The sequence below is a fragment of the Bos indicus x Bos taurus genome, chromosome 2 (assembly GCF_003369695.1).
Source record: "Bos indicus x Bos taurus breed Angus x Brahman F1 hybrid chromosome 2, Bos_hybrid_MaternalHap_v2.0, whole genome shotgun sequence".
NCBI lineage: Eukaryota > Metazoa > Chordata > Mammalia > Artiodactyla > Bovidae > Bos > Bos indicus x Bos taurus.
This window is the reverse complement of record NC_040077.1, coordinates 17,999,590-18,021,724: the sequence shown is the minus strand read 5'-3', so window position 1 is coordinate 18,021,724 and position 22,135 is coordinate 17,999,590. Positions and strand designations below refer to the sequence as shown.

The following is a 22,135-nucleotide window of genomic DNA, read 5'->3' as shown; positions in this document are numbered from 1 at the left end:
ATGACACTAGATTTGAAGGCGCAGGGCAGAAATATATACTTGAAGAATTGTAAGTAGGTTTATAAGAAAGAAAAGACCTGGATTACATAGGAAAAACCTGCTGAGAACTTGGAATCAGGACTCCCCACTGCCCAGTTTTACAAGAGTAGGGATGGTGAACAAGGTTAACAGTCTTCCTGTGGTTTTTGAGTCTGGGTGTCTAAGGTTAATTACAGAATAGAGAGATCTAGTTATGAACATTAGGAGTAAACTGAATAGGCTACCTATCTTTCCCCTAAATCTTCTGGACTTAATGAAAGCATAAGAATATCCTGCGGTGTCTTTCCTTTTAATTTAGAGTCTATAGTACTAAAAGAAATTTATAATGCATACTGTCAAAGGCTGAAATTAGATTCATGCAATGAGAACTTTCCTTGTGTACATGTTAAGCTTTCCCAAACATTTCTAGAAGGGCTAGGGCCCTTGGGATCCATCAGATTCCTGACTTGTGCCTGACGTCTCGGCCTTTCCCAGGAAGCACAACAGAACTGGAGGGCTTCCTCCAGGGAGTCAAGTGTTCTCTGTTCTAAGGCTTTCCATCAAGATTGCACATCTGGATTTCACATGGTGTCTCCTTCCAAGTGGGGAAGAGGCCGGACCCCTTTGATTAGTATTTCAAGGGCATCTGACTGTACAGTTCTATTCACCGTTTCATTAGGAAGACAGTACATTTATTAAGAAACTTGCTGATTAATCTTTAAAGCAGAGGTACATTAAAACTTTCTTAGTAAAGTTTTTTCAGATATACTGCTTTAGCCACAATGCTGAACTTTAGCAGCAAACCTAGGGCTGTCTTAATTCATTAAAAAGGTTGAAATAAAGCTTGTTGCTCAGTCCTTAAACCATAGAGAACTAACATTATAGGCATGCGAACATCTAAATAACAGGCTGATCTAATAAAAGATATTTCATGATTGCTCTCTCCATACATGGATCGCTGGAAAGGCCTACGTGCTCAGTGCTTCACTCTCAAACCTGGCCAATAAGGTCATCTAATTCCTTGTTCATTTAAAATATGTGAGTCAGGCCACATTATTGAGTTATGCTATCAACACTGTTTTGTGTTGCCTATGTTTTAGACATTAGTCTACATTCAGCTCACCATACTGAAACCAAGTCCCATCTACTGAAAGGGTAACTGTATATGAAGATACCTGGACCTTTAGTTACCTGTTTAAATATGAAGCCCTGTCTCCTACATAGCCAAGTTAAGAGGGGGTGGACAATAAATACACTGGATGTTTAATTAATGCTTCTAAATCTTGCAGTTTGATCAAAAGACACATCAAATAAGGCCAGTAGATGTTCACTGAATTTGTATCACTTTCATTAATCTGAGTACACAATCTGTGAAGGAAAACAGCTTATCAAGACTCCAGGTCATCACTAGCTTATTTGCATTGTTTACCTTCATATTCTGTAACCTCCACTTCCTCCTCCTCTCTTTCCTCTTCTCTATAAACTGAAACGGATACTCTTTCCTCTTCTTCTGAATAACGCCATTCCTTCTCTGCAGATATTTTAAAAGATGAGATTTAATTTAAATTCCACCGGAAGAGTCCGTTGAAGTTCTGATAATAACCACATGTTCCCTATGGGTGGATGATGTCCTTCTATCTGCTTAGGGGTGGAGCTTCATAGGACTTCCTCATTGCAACAAGGAGAGAGCTGGTTTCAGAAGAGGGGATGGTAGAGCCCACGACCGAGAAGAATACTCAACTTATGCCCAAGTGTGGCCCCGTTCACGTTTATCCCACATTCACCATCCCATTCACTTTCTTAGAATGATTCAGGACCAATGCAGACACAAAACAGTCTTAGAGGCTACAATAGACAGACAATACTCAGGACAACTTCTAAAGTAAACGATGTGGCAAGAAGAAAAGACTTGCAGGGAACACACGCAAACTCATTTCTCCCCTCACGCCTGTTTATATACCTTCGTGCCGCATGACCTCCACTCTCTGAGGAACTGTGACCGATAGTTTTTCTTCGGCAGCAAATCTTTTTTCTTCCATGACCATTTTCTTAGAAACTTCGGCTTTAAGAAAGCATTGAAATTAGAGCTTAAAAAGCAAGAGTCTTAATCAAGAGTCTCCCTAAAGTTAGGGGAAGACTTGCCCAGTATACCACTCTCCCTAACAGTCGGAAACGAGTTACGTATCACAAGTATATGCACATAGAAATTCTATCCGAAGAGAGACAAGGGGTCAGTACAAGAAGACATCAGGTAGGAAAAAGAATTCACTGGCTCAAGGATTTTTGTCAGAGGCATGAAACAAATCCTACCTCGAGGAGGAGGGGCTTTCTTAGCGACTGGAACTGGCACGGGAACTTTCTCCTCTGGGACAGGTTTCTTAGGCACAGCTGGTACTTTAAAAACATGGTCCACTTTCAGAACTTGAGTGTTATTTCACTGAAGCTCAACACCAAACACAGATACACACTCACGATCCACACATATCACAGAACTAACAAAATCATCATTTGCCTTGGAACATAAAATTGTAAAGATGGTTCTTGGAGAGACAGAGAGAGAGACAATACCTTTTGGTGGTGGAACTTCTTCCTCTTTCCGAGGGACAGGTCTTTTTTCTTCGGGAAGTTTCTTCTTTGGTATTTCTGGCACTTAAAGGATAGTATTTGATTTTAAAATTCTCAGAAAGGCAAAGAAAATGAGCAACATAGAACTGGCAGGCCCACTAATGAAGACATGCAACTAAAGAAGCCTGAAGAAAAGACACATTTCTTTCATGGAGACGGGATGGGGTACCTGCTGGTGGTGGAGATTCCTCTCTTTCAGTGACAATGGTTATTTTTTCTTCTGTGACAACCCTCTTCTGTACTTCAGGAACTTGAAAAGACATTAATTTTTAGAGTTGCCTTTTGAATTTTCCAAAGTAGCTTATGCACAGTTATTTTGTAAGAAAGTAGGCAGGTAGACAGACAATGTTGTTGAATTCTTACACCATAAAACATTCATTTTGAATTAAACTAAATGAACAGATAATTAAACACAAAAATGTTTTATACTCAAGACATAAAGATAGGGCTTCCTTACTAAGCAAGTCACTGTACCTTTAGCTGGTGGAGCTTCCTTCTTCTTTGCAATGGGAACAGGAACCTTTTCTTCAGGAACAGGTTTTTTGGGCACCTCTGGAACTTAAAGGTGTTAAAATACAATGTTAGTTCAGATAGATATCACTTTCATGAATGGATATAAGCATGAACACAAATCTTTATGTAGTTCATTAATGCTGTTATAGATTTTTTTATGTATAGGCAAAATAATGCAAAAAATTAAAATACAGTGTTCTAAAGGCCATGATACAGTGTTCTAAAGGCTATGATAAATGTCTTATGTGATATTACAGAGACATTTAGGCAACTAAAAAGGAGAGTTATATACACAGAAGTATGTATACACAATTTATTCTTTATATATTGGTATACTTTTGATAAAAAATCAGTAATTACAGAAACAATATAGAGTATGGATACAGTATACAGAAAAATCTCTTTATGCTTTGTATTGAGAACTGGAATCTGTAACAACATATATATTTTGAGTATATTTTACCCAAGACTATCTTAGACTTGGAGAAGGGCATGGCAACCCACTCCAGCATTCTTGCCTGGAGAATTCCATGGACAGAGGAGCCTGGCAGGTTACAGTCCATGGGGTTGCAGAGTCAGACACGACTAAGTGACTAACATTTTCACATCTTAGACCAATAAGTCATTAGAATGGTTGTATATATATCATTATTAATTTTTTCTATTTCTCTTCTGGGTTTTTTTTTTTTAATTTGCTTGTGCACCTGTAGTATTTACAAAACTCAGGAAACACTCTTGTGCTAGGCTAGTCCTCTCAATATGACACTGAAGTGTTCATTTGGTTAAAAAAAAAAAAAAGACTATAAAGAAACAAACATACTAACTTGAAAAGATACATGCACCTCAATGTTTATAGCAGAATTATAATGTTAAGATAGCAAAACAATTTAAGTGTCCATCTCTAGATGAATGAATAAAGATGTGGTATATTTTTACAATGGAATGCTACTCAGCCATAAAAGAAAGAATGAAATGTTGCCATTTAAAAACGTGGATGAACTTGGAGGGTATTATGCCAAATGAAATGTCAGCAATGAGTACTGTATGATATCACTTATATGTAGAATCTAAAAAACAAAATAGTGAACACAGCAAAAAAGAAACAAACTCACAGATATAGAGAACAAGTTAGTGGTCACCAGTGGGGCGAGGGAAGAAGGCAGGGGCAATACGGGGGTAGGGATTAAGAGATACAGACTATTATATATAAAATAAGCTACGAGGATACAGTGCACAACCCAGGGAATACAGCCAATATTCCATAACTATAAATGGAGTATAACCTTTAAGAATTGTGAACCACTTTATAGTACACCTGAAAGTTATATAGTATTGTGCATCAACTATACTTCAATTAAAAAAAAAAAGAATACCTCTCCTCCCCCCAGGATGCTGAAACAGCCAAGAGTTTGAGAAACAGAGAAGCAGACTTGATTCAGGAAGAAAATGGAAAATTGAGAAATCAGGCAAAAGAGAACACTACATAAAATGTGTGAGCCTGCTTTCTTTCAAGCTGGATGATACTGGATCTCTATAACTGACCAGATGTGTGCAGTTTTGTTGCTTCCTCACCTCCATAAAATAGTGTCCATCACTAAAACCCCCAACGCCAACCAAATCCAAAATCGAAGCCAGAATTAACACATTTCAATCCAAACACACATGTATGCAAGATCCCTTCACTCACTAATTAGATAATTGCAACATTTGTGGCAAGTGCCTATGCTCAATTAATGTCTAGAGAAATATGGTGAAAGTAACTGCCCAAAGTTGATGCTTCCAATTATTTAAGAGTAGGCCTTATTGACTTTTCAGAAGAGTGGCTGTTACCAGTAACACAGCAACATCTTTACCTTGTTAACATTCAGTTCTACCAAACTCCCTCCTATTAATCTTTATCTTCTCATAACTCATGAAAGTGTTTTTTTTTTTTTTTTTAAATTAAGAAATGGTCACATAGCTGAGGAGTGAAAGAGCTTTTCCTAGAAACATGCCCTGTAGAAAATGAATTTCACAAATACTTTTTCTTTCTCTAAGGGAAGATGTTAAAAATTTAAGATAGCAGTGTGATATAGCTACTTTTTAAAAGTGACTTCTGTCGTTCAGTATCATAAATAATGTATGTCAAGAGTAGAGCCCCAAAGCTGACAAACAAACGAAAAACACTAGGGACATCAAAGACACCAGAGAGACAGCAAAGTAAGTACGAAGACTGTGTAAAACGAAGCACTGGCATTTGGAGCAAAGGGGCAGCCTGTGATCAGGTCTGGTGTACCTTTTGGGGGAGCAGCAGGCTCCTTCTTGGGCACGGGAACTGGCTTTTTCTCCTCTGGCACAGGTTTCTTGGGAACTTCAGGAACTTGAAAGACACGATTGTTGAAACAATATTGAGAACTCTAGTCTCCTTCTGAGACACTTAAGACTACGTTAAATCATAAATCCTCAGTAAGAGTGAAAGAATTTAGGAAGTAATTTAATTCTCTCTACCTGTGATGAAAATACATGCTAAGTACGATACCGTAGAGACATTACATATATTACATGAAGTTGACAAAGACCAAATTAGCATGGTCTGGAGTCTAAAAGTGTTACTGACATTTGTATAACATATACCACAAATTAAAGAAATCAATATACACAGGATTAAACTATATTACAACTGGTTTACAGATGCTATCTCATTAACACACAGATCCAACAGAAAAAGCTATAAGAAGATAGACACTACAAATATTTTTCAAAAACGTGATTCTACCTTTGGCTGGTGGGGGCTCCACCTTTTTAGGAACAGGAACAGGGACCACTTCTTCTGGTTTCTTGGGTGGCTCAGGGACTTCAAAAAAAATGGGTTGTTTTTGAGAAACTGTGCATTTTGACAAGGCATATATTGTTCTGAGGCTTAAAGAAAATATATTCTGGTTTTACACCAATTGAAGGCAACAAAATTACGTGTCATAATCAAGGGTTAGGGGCAATGGGCTAGGGGCTAGTTAGAAAATGTGCCTGTCACTCACTTTTACCTATGGAATCTCTTCTTTCCCAGAAACAGGTTGGAATGCCCCTTCCTCAGAGGTATGAGGGCCAGTTTCTCAGACACCAGTTTTAGAAATTTTACTTTTATAAAGTCACTGCACTAGAACAATTGCATTCAATTATCTTAAATAATGTTTGTATCCTAAATGTTTAACATTTTGCCTGGGCAGAGAAGAGGGTCAGTGGTGGCGGGGACGGGAGCCCTAATTTGTAGTCTGGATCAGTTTCCAAGTTCCAATTTTCATGGTGGTGCAAATACATGCATCCTGGCTACTGATAATGATGTCACTGTCATGGAGTTTGGAAGGGACAGGAAGTAGTGCAAAATGATCCAGTATTTTCACAACTCAGAGGCAATCCACATAACCTCGGAAACATAGTCATAGTAAAAGGGGGAACTAATGAGTTTTGAGCATTTATTACCATAGTTTTAAATATAATTTATTTAATTTTATATAATTTTTTAATCATGGAGGTGTTAAATGCTGGGTAGCCAATTCCTGAAAACTTAACATCAGCTCTCGTGAGCTGGTAGGAGCTTGCTCCAGGACACTGTATTTCTATTTCTAAATGGTTGGTCACTGGATCATAAGCTTAGTGAAGTGGGAAACAGAGCTGCTGTGAATTGTCATTCTTTCCTCTAGTATCCTCCTCATGGGTCTTCTCACCTGCCTATGATTTCCTTTGTATATAGTGGCTGTAGGTCTGTGGACTGTGACTAAATCTATTATTTAATAGTAACAGATTCAGATATTTGGAACTTTTAAAAAATGTTACTTTGACACTTTTAAAGGATTTTAAACTTGGAATAAATCACTAATACCTTTGGGTGGAGGTTCAATCTTTTTGGAAACAGCAACATGAACTTTCTCTTCGGTAACAGTTTTCTTTTGTACCTCAGGGACTTTAAAAAAAATGTACATATTAGTTCCTGGTATGCCGTACTGTAGGTGATATTGCAATTTACAAAGAATATTGAAATACGAATTAAAACAGACAACTGAAATGAAAAGATGACAAAGATTCACAAGGAGACAGAAATATCTACATGAACACAGATTAGATAAGAAGAGAGATAAAAATCCATCTGAAGCCCTTCCAATTGAGCCCCATATTCAAATTTGCCTTGTACCTGTGACTGACACCTCCTCCTCCTCCTCTGTGTGAGCAGCAAAGAACATCTTTTCTTCTGAAATAACCATCTTCTTTGTGTGTACAGCAGGTACTTCAAAGAGAGTATTTCACATTAGTATTTCTTTTTCCAGGAAAAGACATCAAATACATGGCGTGTATACTATATTTAAGTTTTTAGTTGCAGAATGAGTGGGTTAATGTGATAGCTTAAGAACAAATTCAGTATTGACGAGGAAACAAATCATGTTTTGATCTATAGGGACAAACAACCATGCAGCCTTTATCAAATACTATTAAATTGGAATCAAATAGAGACAACTTCTTCACATGTGATGCGGTGTTTTCCCAAAGCCATTAGGGCTTATTTACATAAATGAGAGGATGGGAATATTATATGTAATAGAAAACACTGCAAAGTAAAGTTAGAGAACTACTGATTAAACACAAATCCTTCCTTAATTAGGAAATTATGCAATTTTAGAGTGAAACTAAAAACAAAGTTATTATTTACATAAATTATATAAATGTGCAACATAAAATGTATATTATATAATATATAACATGTATTTATTTTGGTGATTTCATATTTGTGTACTGTTCAGTAATATATGTACACATATCCATACACATAAATAAAAATGTTTAAAATTTGTAGCTGAAAGACAAAGATGTATACCTTTCACTTCAATAATTTCTTCCTGCACTGGAGTCCGAGAAGGTTTTTGTGGAACAATCTTCTTTGAAACTTCAGGTACTTAAAAAATATGTACAAATATATTTGTATTGTGAAGAATATTGTTTTGCACAAAATTTTAAAAATCTTAATTTAGAGGACTATATAAATAACTAACATGTGACTATATATTAGTAAACAATTACTTGTGTACATGGTACTTGAAATGTTTTATTATCAGTTTTTTGAAGTCAAATTCCTTCCAATTTACAGAGAAAATTTTTTTTGAAAAATAGATGTACGTAATGGATATTCATTGAAAGGATTGATGCTGAAACTGAAGCTCCAATACTTTTGGCCACCTATGCGAAGAGCCGACTCAATGGAAAAGACCCTGATGCTGGGAAAGATTGAAGGCAAAAGCAGAAGGGGGCAAGAGAGGATTAGGTGGTTGGATGGCATCATCGACTCAATGGACATGAATTTGAGCAAACTCTGGGAGATAGTGAAGGACAGGGAAGCCTGGTGTGTTGCAGTTCATGGGTTCACAAAGAGTCAGACATGACTTAGTGACTGAATAACAACAATGGAATATTTGGAAGGTATAAAAATATAATGTGGTGGGGAAAAAAAAATCACCAATTCAGCTACTACCCAGAAGCATGAAATGTTTTAAATAATAATAATACCTTTGGTGACTTGAACTTTTTCTTCCTCCATTCTTCGAGAAGTCTTTTCAATTTTTTCAACTACAGGCTTCTTTACAACTGTAAGCATTTTAAAAAAATTGCAGTACTTTTAGAATTTCTATTAAAATAGTCTCTCTTCTTCTTTCATTTTTAGAGAGAGAGATAAGTTTGTTGCACTGAACTTCAAGTACAAGCTTCTGTACTTCAAGTATTTTGGCTTTATTTTATGCTTACCACAACAATCTGTTTATCATCTTTTTTATGTTTACATTAAATGAAGTAGGTAGATATTCTTAGAAAAAAATCATTGATACAATGAAGCTTCGAGAAGAAGTTGTGTCTATTGGATTAAACTTGTGATTCATACATCTTTGCCCAGCAAGCCATGATCATGGTGTTGATGATATGATCTATTTAAATAATTCCAATTACATACCTTTAGGAGGTGGAAGTTCTTTCTTTTCAGGTACTTTTGCTGGAATTTTCCTCTCACGTGATTCTTTAACAAAAACAGTAATAAAAAGGAGTGGTTGAATACGTAAATTCTAATAAATTGTATCAGTTTGCAAATGATGTAAATTAAGAATAATATACAACTGTGTAAATTATTGCATTTGGGATCTTTATTGCTAACAGGATTACTCAGGCCAGATTTAGAAGCAAGATCAAGCAGAGATAGCAAGGTAGTAAAACTAAAACTTGAACTTCCACACTAGAAAAGAGCACTTGGAATTCAGTCTTAGTAACAGGACTAAATGATTCAATTTACAATAACAAAGCATGAAAGTAACTCTGAAGAAAATAATTCTTTAAAGATTCTAGAGATTTCTAACTTTAAAAATGGAAACGGTCTTTTCATCTATTTCATATTCATTACGAATCAGGTTAATAACCTTGAAAATAGAACTGAGCAACAATGAGGAAAAGAGAAAAATAAATCACCCAACTGATACATACCTTCATAAACCTCCTTTTGAACTTGGACGACTTCTCTCTCTTGGTAAGTCTCCTCCCACTCTTCCTCTCCTTCGTCATAACCTTCCTCCCTTTCATAGTATTCTTGCCCTTCTTCAAAATCTTCTTCCCATTCCTCATGAACTTCCCTCTTAGCTTCTACCTGGGTCTCTTCGTAATCTTCCTCTGGTTCCTCATAATAAGGTTCTTCATATGGCTCCGTATACGTTTCCACCTCTAGCTCATCGTAAGGTTCTTCCAAAGATTCTATGTAAACTTTCTTCTCCTCGTAGACTGCTTGCTTTCTCTCATACACAGCTTCTTTTTCTTTCTGAACCTCTTTCTTTCTGGTTATGGTCGTTATTTTCACTTCTTCAGCCTTGGAGGATACATCAATAATTTCAGGTGCTAAAATAAATTTAAAAAGAAAAGATTAGCATATTAATTATATCCACACAAATTACTTCACTAAACAAAGTCGATGTCATTTAGCAATATCAGCATCTCGGATTTTAGCATCAATTTGATTATTTATGTTTTCTTTGTGTTGTGGTGCTGCTTAAATTTTTGTTGATTATGGAACACGATCAGGAGGGACAAGAGACAGTCTACTCTTAATCTGAGAATTCTTCCCATGTGTACAAAATGGCATTCAGTAAATATTCTTAAATGAACACATCTTCCATTGTTTTGTGGGAGCTCCAATTTGTAAAACTCTTAGCTTTTTTTCCCATGGAATATCTTAATCTTTGATCATTATATGGAATTTATATTTAATATTTCTGCAGCTACTTACAATTCCAATTCTTCTTTCAAAAACAGTACTAATTGTAAAGCTACATTTTTTAATATTGAATATAACTCTTTAGTCAGTTTAATAAAGATAATATTTGAAATTCTGTAACTAAATCAATTAATTTCTTTTGTATGACAACTTTAAAAATACTAAGGCTAACATTATTCATATGATCCTTAATATCTGTGTTAGCTACAGCTGAAATAGTAAGAGGTGATCCCTCCTTTCTAGCCCTAACCACTTCTTTCCCTGTGTCTACTGCAAAGAGGCTACATAAACATCTGCCAAGGTTTCTTTCCTGGAATTTGACCAATATAAAATAGCCATTATTTCTACTGCTAATTTTACTGTAGCAGAGGAGACTGCAATTTTATAATAAGTTGGAAGCCTAGTACATAAGAATATAATGCGGGGATAAAAATCTCAGCAAGAAATAGAATATTTAATAATTTCATTTACCTTCTGCTGGAATTAAGGCAGTAGGACGTGGTGGCTTCTTGGGAACCTCTATAACTTTGAAAACATAAAATACAAGTTTATTTTCAGATTATGCATTTTTTAATGCTTACTAATCCTATATACCCTTGTTAGTCATTTGTATGATCTGTGAAAACTATTTGTATACCAAATGCTTTTATAAGATGCAAATTTGCTCACCAGAAATGGTCTGCAATGCCATGCAAACGAAAATATGAGAAGGGTAAAACTTTTTTTCTAGCTTAGATTGATTTAAAACAATTTCAATTAATATGAAACATAAAGAGAATATTCAGTATGTCTGATGCTGAAACATAATGCTAAAAGAAAATAATTTTTTTCAGGGATTAATGATAAAGTTCAGGAACTATCCATGGCTTTTGAGCTTCTCCTTATTGTATTACACTTCATAAATGACCACTCAGAAAAAAGTCTCAGTGAAGGGGTACCCTGTGCTCCTGAGTTTTCCTTCTTTTTAGGAGTTTGCTGCACTCTAATCTTAGCCAGATGGATAAAACTGTTTGCATAAATTTAGCTATCTATTTTTCTTTCTAAAAATTTCCCAAGTTACAACAAAAACTTAAGGTAGGTAAATTGATGCCCCTGTAAAAAGTATTTTTCTTCTGTGGGTATTGACATTTAGCTCAGCTGAACCCAGAAAGATGCTGAACTGGTCTGGAGCAACCACTCAAAGCTAGCACCAGCCCTTTAAAACATTCTATTTGAGTGACTAGAGTAAGACCAAATGTTGGACCAGAGGGCAGTGCCTTCTTTAAATCACCATCCAGAGATAATAAGAACTCTCTGGTGTGGCCATTGGGTGTCAAGGGCAGACACAGGCAAAGGAGGACAGGGGAGGAAAAAAAATGGGAAAATAAAGTTGAGAAAGAGAAGGTGAGGAGTGAGTCAAAGAAGACTGTGAGGGTGAGTAAATGAAGAGGTACTATTTTATAAAGTCACACTCTTAATCTTCCTCTGTCCTTCCCTATCTGGACTTAAATTTTTTTAACTAAGAGAAAAGCTGAAAGACTGAATTTTGGGGGGTGGGGTCGGGTGGTGCTGTGCAGCTCGCAGGATCTTACTTTCCCGACCAGGGATTGAACCTGGCCCGCAGCACTGAAAGTGCCAAGCCCTAACTATTAGACTGCCAGGGAATTCTTGGAATTTTGATAAATCATAATACCTTTAGGTGGCGGTGCCTCTTCCTTGGGCTTTGCGACAACCTTTTTAGCATCTTTCTTCACAGCTTTTTTGGTCACTAAAAAATAAGATGTCAGATGTAAATTTTACTAAAATGTTTTCAGGAGACTGGGAGGCTTACTGAAATTTATTTTTTCCATATGCTTGGATGATAACAAGAGACTCTGTACATTATTGTAAGATGCCTGTTTCAGAAAGATTTTGGACTAGAAAGTAGAAAAATTTGGGGGGAAGGAGAAAGAATATGTAAGTGAAAGTGAAAGTCATGTCTGATTGTGATCCCATGAACTGTAGCCCACCAGGCTGTTCTGTCCATGGAATACTCCAGGCAAGAGTAATGGAGTGGGTTGCCAATTCCTTCTCCAGGGGATCTTCCCCCTGAAGATCTTCCCAGCCCAGGGATTGAACCCCGGTCTCCTGCATTGCAGGCAGATTCTTTACCATCTGAGCCACCAGGAAGCCCACACTGATTTTATGCCTGCTTCAAGTTTTTGAAACATCCAGGGCAAACCCAGGTGATGTCATGTATAGAAAAGGTACACTATTTCATCTTTGTTTCACTTAGGTAAGACTGCTTTAAATTTGTCAGGAATAAGAATAACAAGTGAATTAGTAACATTAAAGTTCCACCTACGCTATATCGTGGTAATTTTCTTTTGTTAATGCTAACATATACCTTGATCCTGGCCCCAGACCATAACTTGATTATGGCTCCTAGTATTCGTGAATAATGACACTGTTTTGAATTTTTTAAATGTGATTTAATTTCTCAAGTTTCCCAGTGGGTACTTAGTCGTGTTGACAGTAGTGCTCAAAGCATAAATCACTCATTGAGATGAATTATTATTCCTGACAACTAATATAAGCAGAAATCTATTTTTTGGTATTTGATTCTTGCTCATTTTTACTATCAGAAAGTAGATGAAATATAGTTAACTAAGTTTATGTAAGTTATAAAAATACTTTTCTTTGTTATTGAGATAGTTTAATCATAAAACTAGAAGTGTTTTTTATTTTTTTGTCTTTTAACTAGATTTCCCCTAAGGCTAGCTGAAAATTTTCTCAAGCTTTTGACACCAATTGTAATGGCTATTAGTGGATTAGCCTGGAGGCTTGACTTTGGGAAAATGTGACCTTGACATGCAGAATTTTTTCCTGATGTTGCTGGGAGAATTCTGACAACAGTTCTGAACTCCTCAGAACTCTAGAAAGTCCAGGCACTCTGTTGATTAATTAGTTGAGAAGGTTCCAGGCACAAACAGTACAATTTATCTACTGAACTATTTAAGAGGGACAATTCCCTGACACACTCAAGAGTTTATTGGAGAGCTCTTTCCTTAGCTTTAGAAAAAAAAAAAAATCAAAGATATTCTAACTCATATTTTATAATGAAATAGTGAATTTTAAGGAGTAGTTAACAGTGTAATTGAGGAAAAACACAATTTTAAACCTGACTATACACTAGCATTTTTTATTTCTATAAGTTTCACTAGGATTTGATTTTATTATTTTATTGCTATACAGAGTAGTTAGGAAAATATGAAATGGGAAATCAGCTTGTTATTAATGCTTAGACAGTGCACTAAGTCGTGTCCGACTCTTGCGACCCCATGGACTGACTGTAGCCTGCCAGGCTCCTCTGTCTATGGGATTCTCCAGGCAAGAATACTGGCAAGAATACTTAATGCTTAAGTGATTTTTAAAAAATATTTTTTTCTAATTATTTTCAGACTTTTAGGCACATATCCAACACATTTAATTAATACTAAAATCATGTAACTTACATTTTGAAAGGCAATCCAACCTGCTGACCACTAGAGGGCCAACAAGTTGCACTAAACAACATTTTCCAGGTCTGTATATTCAATAATTAAATCCTATATTCTGGCATTTAGGTAGCTAACATATAATACCTTCAACACGTTTTTCTGGTGGTTTCTTTTCTTCAGGTAATGGTAGCAAAAGAGGGATGGGAGGAACAGCCGTAGGAGGAATTTCTAAAAAAATAAATGCCATCATAAGTAACATGGTTTGGTTTCTCATTTTGTGTGAAATACAATGAAAAGTCTCATGCATTTCTTTCAGTTCTTCAAAGGTGGTATAGTAGCAGTTCAATAGTCAGACCACATAAAAATAGCATCTATTTATAATTGCAACTACTCTTTTGCTTTGATTTTTAATTACACCGTGAAGAAGATAAAGTAGAAGGATACTATGGTTTGGCACTGGTAACTTTCTAGTGGTAGGCAGTACATTGCTTCTTTTTTGTTTGTCTCATGCTAAGTCGTGTCTGACTGTTGTGACCCTGTGGACTGTAGCCCGACAGGCTCCTCTGTTCATGCGATTTTCCAGGCAAGAATACTGGAATGGATTGACATTCTCTCCTCTGGGAAGTATTCCCAATCCAGGGATCAAACATGCATCTCCTGCATTGCAGGTGGATTCCGCTGAGCCACAGGGAAGCCCAGTGGTAGCATATTGCTGCTACCATATTCAAGACCGGGGCTGGGGGTGGGGGTGGTGGTTCTGGGTCTTTCTTACCTTCTGGTGGTATTGCTCTGATTGGCATGGTTGGAATTGGAACTCTGGAGTCAGGAATATCTGAAAAGAGACATTTAATAATGATAAGAACCAAAAGACTGAAAGCTCAGATATTTATTAGACAACTAAGATGTGTTTGGTTGTTAGGCATTTCCAACAGCAGAATCTAAAATAGAATCAAAGATATTAAGATTCTTCTGTAAGCAGTGACACATGCAAATTCATTCCCTGTGACAATCTGTTTTGTTCTATGGCCACATTGTTTGACCTGATCCTAGAAGTCAGCTGAATGTGACCTCATTACCTCTAATTTCCCAAACTCATAAAGCCTAACGTTGGTATTATTTTCCTGATGATAATTTTACTGAATAATATTTTATATTAGTTTGGCTTCTATCACTTACAAAATTACACTGAATGTATTGTAAGCAAGGATTGATTTTCTTTTCTTTTTTTTTAACTTACCAGGAGGCTTCATCTCAAGTTTTATTTCTGTAAAATAAAAAAAAATGATGTATTAAAAAATTTAATAGAATTGTCTTGGCAGGTTACTTTGTCGCCAGAACCGCAGTGTGATTTGAATGGGGTGTTTTCTGACCTTTGGTTGTCAAGTACAGCTCTGCGGTGCTTCTCGCTTCACCTCTGGGCTCCAGTCGAGCAATTACTGAATAGACACCTAAGGGAAAAAGATGATGAAAACTGTGTGTTCTGATATGTTTGCAAACAACACTTCTTTGTTTAAACATAGTATTCATTTATATTTTTCTTTCCTAGGAAACTACCCTAGACAGAGTCATAGAGTATAAGCGTAAACTAGAGAAGAAATACATAAAACAGGAAAAGCTTAAATTATATATTCACAGGGACACTGTCAATTAAGTCACCTTCATCATCTGGGGTCACGTTGTGGATGGTCATATAATGGCAGCGCCCATCGTTCCTGAAGTTGTATTTCTGGCTCTCGGTCAGTTCCGTCGGTCCTTTGTACCAAGTTACGATGGCGTCATCGAAGGACACCTCACATTCGAAGGTGGCAGACTGGTGCTCGCTCACAACAATGTTCTGTATGCGCTTTGTAAACTGAATCGGTTCAGCTGTTTAAATAAAAAAGAGTTCAAATTTAGTTTGGGAGGAATTTCTTTCACTGTGCTTTTCCCTCAGATGTTCAAAGTGTCTTATCTTTTTATCTGATTGGAGAATAGCAGAAAAGGGCTGAAAATATAAAACAAGAAGAAAGTACACTTCTTTGCATCAGTACCAAAAAATTAACTCAATATTTAAGTGTACTCTTGTAAGATTAATGTGGAAAAGTAAAGGAATTCTGCAAGTCCTTATAATATTCACATGAAGAAAATAGTCAAGGTGCTTATAATCCAGAATAAAACTTAAAGATGCTAGTGAAATGGGGGCTTCAAAAGAAAGGGAACATAAACTTCATCTTACTATACACTTTATTCCCTTTTGAAATTCTTTCCTCTGTAAAAGAATTCTGCCTTTCAGGTTCTAGAACTGTTTATTACGCGACCTTTATAACTTTTCTTGTGAAATAATTTTAAACTCAATAGGAAATCTGCTCTTCTAAGTTTCACAGGATTCATTTTGAAGAGTTCTGAAACCTGCTTTGCAAGCACCAGTGGGCAGGCATGGAGTCCACCCCTTGCAAATGGCAAGGTGTACAGGAGGAGGCAGGGCTGGAGTGGAGATCCTCCGGCAAAATTTCATCTGGAATTCAATGTGTCACAGCATTGTGAGCAGCTTAGATATCATATATAGTCTGGTGAGCTTTTTTTTTTTTTTTTTTTGAAGGATCATATAAAAAATAGGCAATTATTTTAAAAATAAGTGGTTTCAACTTTTAAATGGAAAACTATTAAAAATTTCTGAATTTTAAAATACAACCAGACCTTGATATCCACTGTAAAGCAAGTCAGAGATTTTGAAATGCTTATGTAAATAAGAAGGCACATAAGTTGTTATTTCAGCAGCTATAAATGGGTAGCAATGCCTGGAAGTAGAGCCCATCCTTAGAGCCAAATGTTGCTGAATACAGTCCAAAGCTGTAGGTCTTTAGGAAAGAAAACTCTTTGCTTCTAAATCTTGACATTCCATTTCATTTCAGAGATTCAGAAGGTTGGAATGTGATCTTCATGTGAAATAACTGTTTTTGAAAAATAAGTGCTAATCACATATCACATATATTATTAATTCTATCTATACAGTTTCATACAGATAGAGTCAAACTGATGCCTATAAACAAAATGTCATCTCCTAGTGAAGACATATAGCCATGAAATCTGGTCCTTTCTCTAAGATTTATTTCTAGGATTCAAAATCAGAGACGTGAGATTTATGGCATTTAGTAGAATTGCAAAAAATTGAATTTAGAAGAAATCATGAAATTTATCAGAAATAACTGTTAGAAAGTCGTGTCATTGTTTAGATTGAAATCTACTGGTCCAAACCAGCTATAAAAATGAATCGGCACATATGGAAATACTTCCCTTTTGATTTTGTATAGACTTTGAGACATGAGTGCATGGTTTGCTGTGAGTGTGTTGGGAAATGGGATCGCACAAGCACTTTAGGCACGTGAGAGGCAAGGCTGCAGGGGTTGTGCATAGTATTTGCCTCTGACTCATGCTGTGGTCACTCCAGCCATACTCTTTCACCCACCTTCAATTCTGAGCTCTGCTGAAGTTTCGAGGTCTTCGTGTTTGCAGGTGTATCGACCCTGGTCCTCTGCTCGCACATCTGCAATGGTCAGCTTATGGACTTTGTGCTCCACTTCTGTTTTGTATCGACCTTGGGGTTTAAGGATTCTGCCATTTCTGAACCATTCAGATCTTACATTTGGCACTGAAAACTGGCAGGTCATGGTACAAGTCTGGCCTTCTTTCAAAGTTACATCCTGAAGATGCCGTTCCCAGGCAGGCTCTGTGGGTATAATACAGTACATATTTTGTTTGATATCACATGTGATGTATTCAAAAGTAAATTCATCTCATCAGTTTTTTTTTTAATAATAAAACTCTTTTTACTTACCAATTACAGTTAGTTTAGCACTAGCAATGTGTGGACCACACACCAATCTGTAATTGCCCTGATCTTTAAGTTGACAGTTTTTGACTCTGAGTGTATGTCGATCACCATCAATGCTTATTTCAAACTTATCACTGGGTTCCAGTTTTTCAGTTCCTTTGTACCATGAAAGCTTGATTTCTGGATAATTAATCTTAATGTCAATTTCAAACACAGCATCATTATCTTTCAAAACTGTCTGATTTTCAATGTCCTTGATCAGAGTGACAGGCTAGGAGAATAAAAAATTAAAATGCATTAGTCACTCCTTCCCTTGTAATTTCCAATAATTTGTTCATTTTGTCATCAGCATGATTCATTTTACCTCTGTCTGTGACAGTCTTTGCTGAATAAATGATACAAGTTCCTCAAATTCCTTCTCGTCCTTCTCTGACTTCTCTATTTCTTCAATTTCCTAAGGAGAAAACAGTAGAATTATTACATATGGAAAAGATTTTGAATTAGAAGATGGATGATTATATTCAGCTTCCATTCTTTTTTTTTTGTTTTTTTTTTCAGCTTCCATTCTTGATGCTGCTTAGGTTATATTAAGATATTATACAATTGTAGGGTCTGGAAATTCAAAAGGTGTAAGCTAGATGTTTCAAGTGTGAATTTTTAGAGATTATACTATACACAAAAGAGCATACCAATCTATGTGTCTCTTCTCCTTCAGTTTGCTTTAGCAGTTCAAATGCTTGAAGAAGACCCCGGAAATCAGTGATTCCATACATGCGGGCATATTTTTCGTATTCTTTTGGATCAACATTTTTGAGAAGTTCCATGATATCAATTTCCTCTTCTTCCCCAGCTCCTTTCTTTAAGACTGGAGTCCTAAATGAAATAAGAAATAAACATGAATTACCTCTCTTCTACTTATTCTGAATTGTCTACCATCATTCAATGATTATAAATATAATTACATTTTATTCACAAAGTTATAGTTCTGTGTTATTTATTTAATAACTACTAGTTTTACCATGTTAAACAAACAAACAAAACTGTGAAACAAACAAACAAAAAATGTGGGTTTGGAGACGGAGTGGATTAAGATTGGACCATAGTGCCAGGTACAGAGATTGATCAAAGAGTTTAAGAAAGGAAAGAAAACAAGTATTCTTGTAAACTGTACAACAAAAGAGGCTACTGAAAGAAAAAGGAAAAATGATAACAATCATGGAAAATATTAATAACGAACACATATATATCATGGGAAATGTGTAGAAATTAAATGTTGATTGATTAATCATGATGAAACATAATTGGTATTGATATTACTGGTAATCATGGAAAATGTTTAAAACAGTTGATCTAGAAAGCCATTCAGAGTAAGGAAAATTACAGGTAGAACCAAAAATTTGATGTCTAGACACAGATTTTCTATAAGCCATTTCCTTTGTTCAAAGTTTTAATAAAAATTTACTTCGTTCTCAAAACTTTCTGATGATTATTTAGAAACTGACATTAAGGTACCACTAGCTTCCACTCAAATACTATATATTTCCTTAGCTGTTAAAACATCTTTGTGCTTATTTTCTTTCACAATCTGAATCTTGGAGGGGACGGACCACAAAGGGAATATTACCAAAAGCGATGTTTTACGGAACTTACTTTTTCAGCATTGCTCTAAGATCTCCTTCAATTTTCTCTTGTTTCTTCCTTTCATCCACCTGTAGATTAACATTACTTTCAATTTCACCATGTTTATTAAATGCAACACATCGGTATAAGCCAGAATCGGTTTTTGTGGTGTCTCTGATCTCCAGCTTTGCTTCATCGCCTTTTTGGTGGATCAGTATTCGACCTCCTTGGTTCAGTTGTCTCCATTTCCCTTTTGTCCACTTAACATTTGGAATTGGGTCACCTCCAACTTTTGCAATGAATGTTGCAGTGGTTTCTAAGGAACAATGAAAACAATTCAATAAAAATTTAATTTTCCAAAAACCAGTTTTTCTGAAATTAAATCAGTAGTAAAATGTACAAGATAGATGAAGATATACTTTTCATGAAGTACTTACTTTCTACAACTCTGATACTCTGAGGTTCTGATACGAAGAAGAGTTTTCCATCTACCGCTGCTTTCTTAGCTGCTGGGACGGCAGCTGGCTTGTCTAAAAAAAAAAACACATGTACATGTTTTGTTATCACAATTACCTTAAAATTGCAATAAATAATTTTCTTTGAAAAGTAGACTTTAAGAGTTTGGCAATGTCACAAATATTATGAACTCTATATGAGTGGATTGCAGAAGATAAAGCAATTTCACAGACATTTATAACCAGTGACAGCTACTGCAAGCAGACTGAACTACAATCACATCAATAGCATCAAGTTTTATACCTCTAGACTTGGTTTCATTACATAGATTTCCTTTAGGGATATAATATCAGGCTATCTGATATTATTAGTTAGCATTGCAACTTGACATGAATTTGAACAAACTCTGGGAGACAGTGGAAGATAAAGCAGCCTGGTGTGCAGCAGTTCATGGAGTTGCAAAGAGTTGGACATGACTTAATGACTGAACAGTAACAACAACAAGTCAGGCTACCTTATGTCACATTATTACACAGGATCATTTCTGGAACTCCATTTAGTTATGTTTTTGGATATGGTGAAAAAAATGTCAAGAAATGTGATGGTGAACTTGGGCACTTTCAGAAAATTCATCTGGAAATTATTGCCATGAAATGATCTAGTATTTCAATTACAATGAAGAGGCTATAAATTGCAAATGAGCAATAACTGATGCTTCTAAAAATCTAATTTCATTCTTTTTTAAATTGTAATCAGCAAACATAAGCAGTTGATCTAAACAATAGTGTCAAGAAATCTGTACCTTTAATGGTCACTTTTGATTTGGAAGTGTCACTTCCAGCCACATTAGAAGCTTTACACACATAATCTCCTGCATCTGCTTTAGTCACATCCTTAAGTTCTAGCACAGCAGTCCCATTAGCAAAGCTGAAGCTGCATCTGTCTGAGGGCTTTATTTCTCTGCCAGCCTTCAACCACTGGATCCTGATGGGTTCTGATCCCCAGACATGGCAGCTGAGTTGCACAAATTCTCCTTCACTTGCTGTTACTGGGGTAAGGTGCTGATCAAACACAGGTGGCTTCTTAGGTTCTAGAATTAAAAAGGTATTTTCATGAGGAACATAACAACAAAAAAGTATTAAATTCTAGAAAAGAACGTTTTGCCTCTAACAGGTAGCACTGATTGCTATATGTAGTAGAATTGAATTGCGTGCCTTTATTTCTGAAAACACTGGTTACACGTGTTGGATTTTAAAAATAGAAAAAGGTTTAAAAACAAGCAAAGAACAGATGCCATGCTGCCCATGAATTACCCGTGTCTGTGTCCTGATTCAGCACTACAAACACAGCACTGGCAGTTACTGTAAACTTCGGTGTCACATAGTATACTATTGATTCTCTCAAACTTGGGTGCAGCTGTATTTTCACTGAACCCTGAAATCTAAGAGCCTATTGGAGAATTCTGTGCATGATATGCAATGCTGGCTATCCTTTGGGAAAGAAAGCCAACATTTGAGTGATCCATGAGCCCACATCTTAATATGTGATTTTCCTTGATGTTCAGATTTAGTTATTATATGTAGCTACAGTAGCATTTAAAAACCCAATCTTTGCCCAAAGGAATGAGGAGTTGAAGCTCAGTGCTCAACTGAAAACCAGTGAAGAAGACATCAGTAACATGACAGGAAGGCTGTGTACAGCTCAGTGTTATGTAATGATTTTACTGAACTGTTCTGAGACCTACATTTAAGAAGAATAAGGCAACATTTATGATTGCACAGATGAAAACTTCTGATGCCTTACTCTTTAAAATTCTATGTATTAAAAAGCCTCAGAATTCTATAGAAAGTATTTATCTATCTACTCCATGGCAAAACCATCATGAATGTAAATCATGAATAAAAGCCACCACTAAGCACATATTCATCTTACTAAATGTGTTTAAATGCATTTAAGCCCTATTAAATGAATGATAAAATCTGAATTACAAGTTAATTCAATGATATTACCTTATTAGTAATATTAATCTACTGATGATATTAGCCTATTGTCTGGGCACCCTGAAATGGCCAGCTAGATGATCAGAGTTGGTAATTAACTCCCAGCTGTTCAATGAAGTTAGATTGCAAAGAGATTTTGATGAACTGCCTCATAATCATCTGGATGAAGCCATTACAGTTAGAAGATCAGATTGAGACAATCTCCTTAAACAATACAGTCTATTTCTTCGCCTCAAGCTATGACTGTATATTTGTAATGATATACATCTTTCCACCCATTTTTTCTCTTAGAGTAAATTTTATCCTTTTGCATGAGATTAATATTAATTTACAGGATAAATGCTTTGGGAAATATATGTCAGACATA

At 35.9% G+C, this 22,135-nt stretch overlaps 1 protein-coding gene across 11 annotated transcripts in view; it reads right to left on the bottom strand.

The window, feature by feature from the left end:
- Positions 1-22,135, bottom strand: part of TTN (titin) — a 276,227-nt gene that overhangs the window by 154,891 nt on the left and 99,201 nt on the right. For all 11 annotated transcript variants that reach the window (XM_027556470.1, XM_027556566.1, XM_027556480.1 and 8 more), the window contains 28 exons: positions 20,571-20,858; positions 19,750-19,842; positions 19,343-19,628; positions 18,382-18,565; positions 18,057-18,146; positions 17,696-17,963; positions 17,327-17,587; positions 15,538-15,747; positions 15,252-15,329; positions 15,119-15,145; positions 14,654-14,713; positions 14,026-14,109; positions 12,096-12,170; positions 10,895-10,948; positions 9,643-10,047; positions 9,122-9,184; positions 8,686-8,763; positions 8,000-8,077; positions 7,322-7,414; positions 7,013-7,093; positions 5,912-5,989; positions 5,432-5,515; positions 3,118-3,201; positions 2,813-2,893; positions 2,587-2,667; positions 2,329-2,412; positions 1,979-2,080; positions 1,448-1,549 (listed from right to left, as the gene is read on the bottom strand). In XM_027556470.1, the coding sequence (XP_027412271.1) occupies positions 1,448-1,549; positions 1,979-2,080; positions 2,329-2,412; positions 2,587-2,667; positions 2,813-2,893; positions 3,118-3,201; positions 5,432-5,515; positions 5,912-5,989; positions 7,013-7,093; positions 7,322-7,414; positions 8,000-8,077; positions 8,686-8,763; positions 9,122-9,184; positions 9,643-10,047; positions 10,895-10,948; positions 12,096-12,170; positions 14,026-14,109; positions 14,654-14,713; positions 15,119-15,145; positions 15,252-15,329; positions 15,538-15,747; positions 17,327-17,587; positions 17,696-17,963; positions 18,057-18,146; positions 18,382-18,565; positions 19,343-19,628; positions 19,750-19,842; positions 20,571-20,858 (3,552 nt within the window). The remainder of the gene's footprint in view (positions 1-1,447; positions 1,550-1,978; positions 2,081-2,328; positions 2,413-2,586; positions 2,668-2,812; positions 2,894-3,117; positions 3,202-5,431; positions 5,516-5,911; positions 5,990-7,012; positions 7,094-7,321; positions 7,415-7,999; positions 8,078-8,685; positions 8,764-9,121; positions 9,185-9,642; positions 10,048-10,894; positions 10,949-12,095; positions 12,171-14,025; positions 14,110-14,653; positions 14,714-15,118; positions 15,146-15,251; positions 15,330-15,537; positions 15,748-17,326; positions 17,588-17,695; positions 17,964-18,056; positions 18,147-18,381; positions 18,566-19,342; positions 19,629-19,749; positions 19,843-20,570; positions 20,859-22,135) is intronic.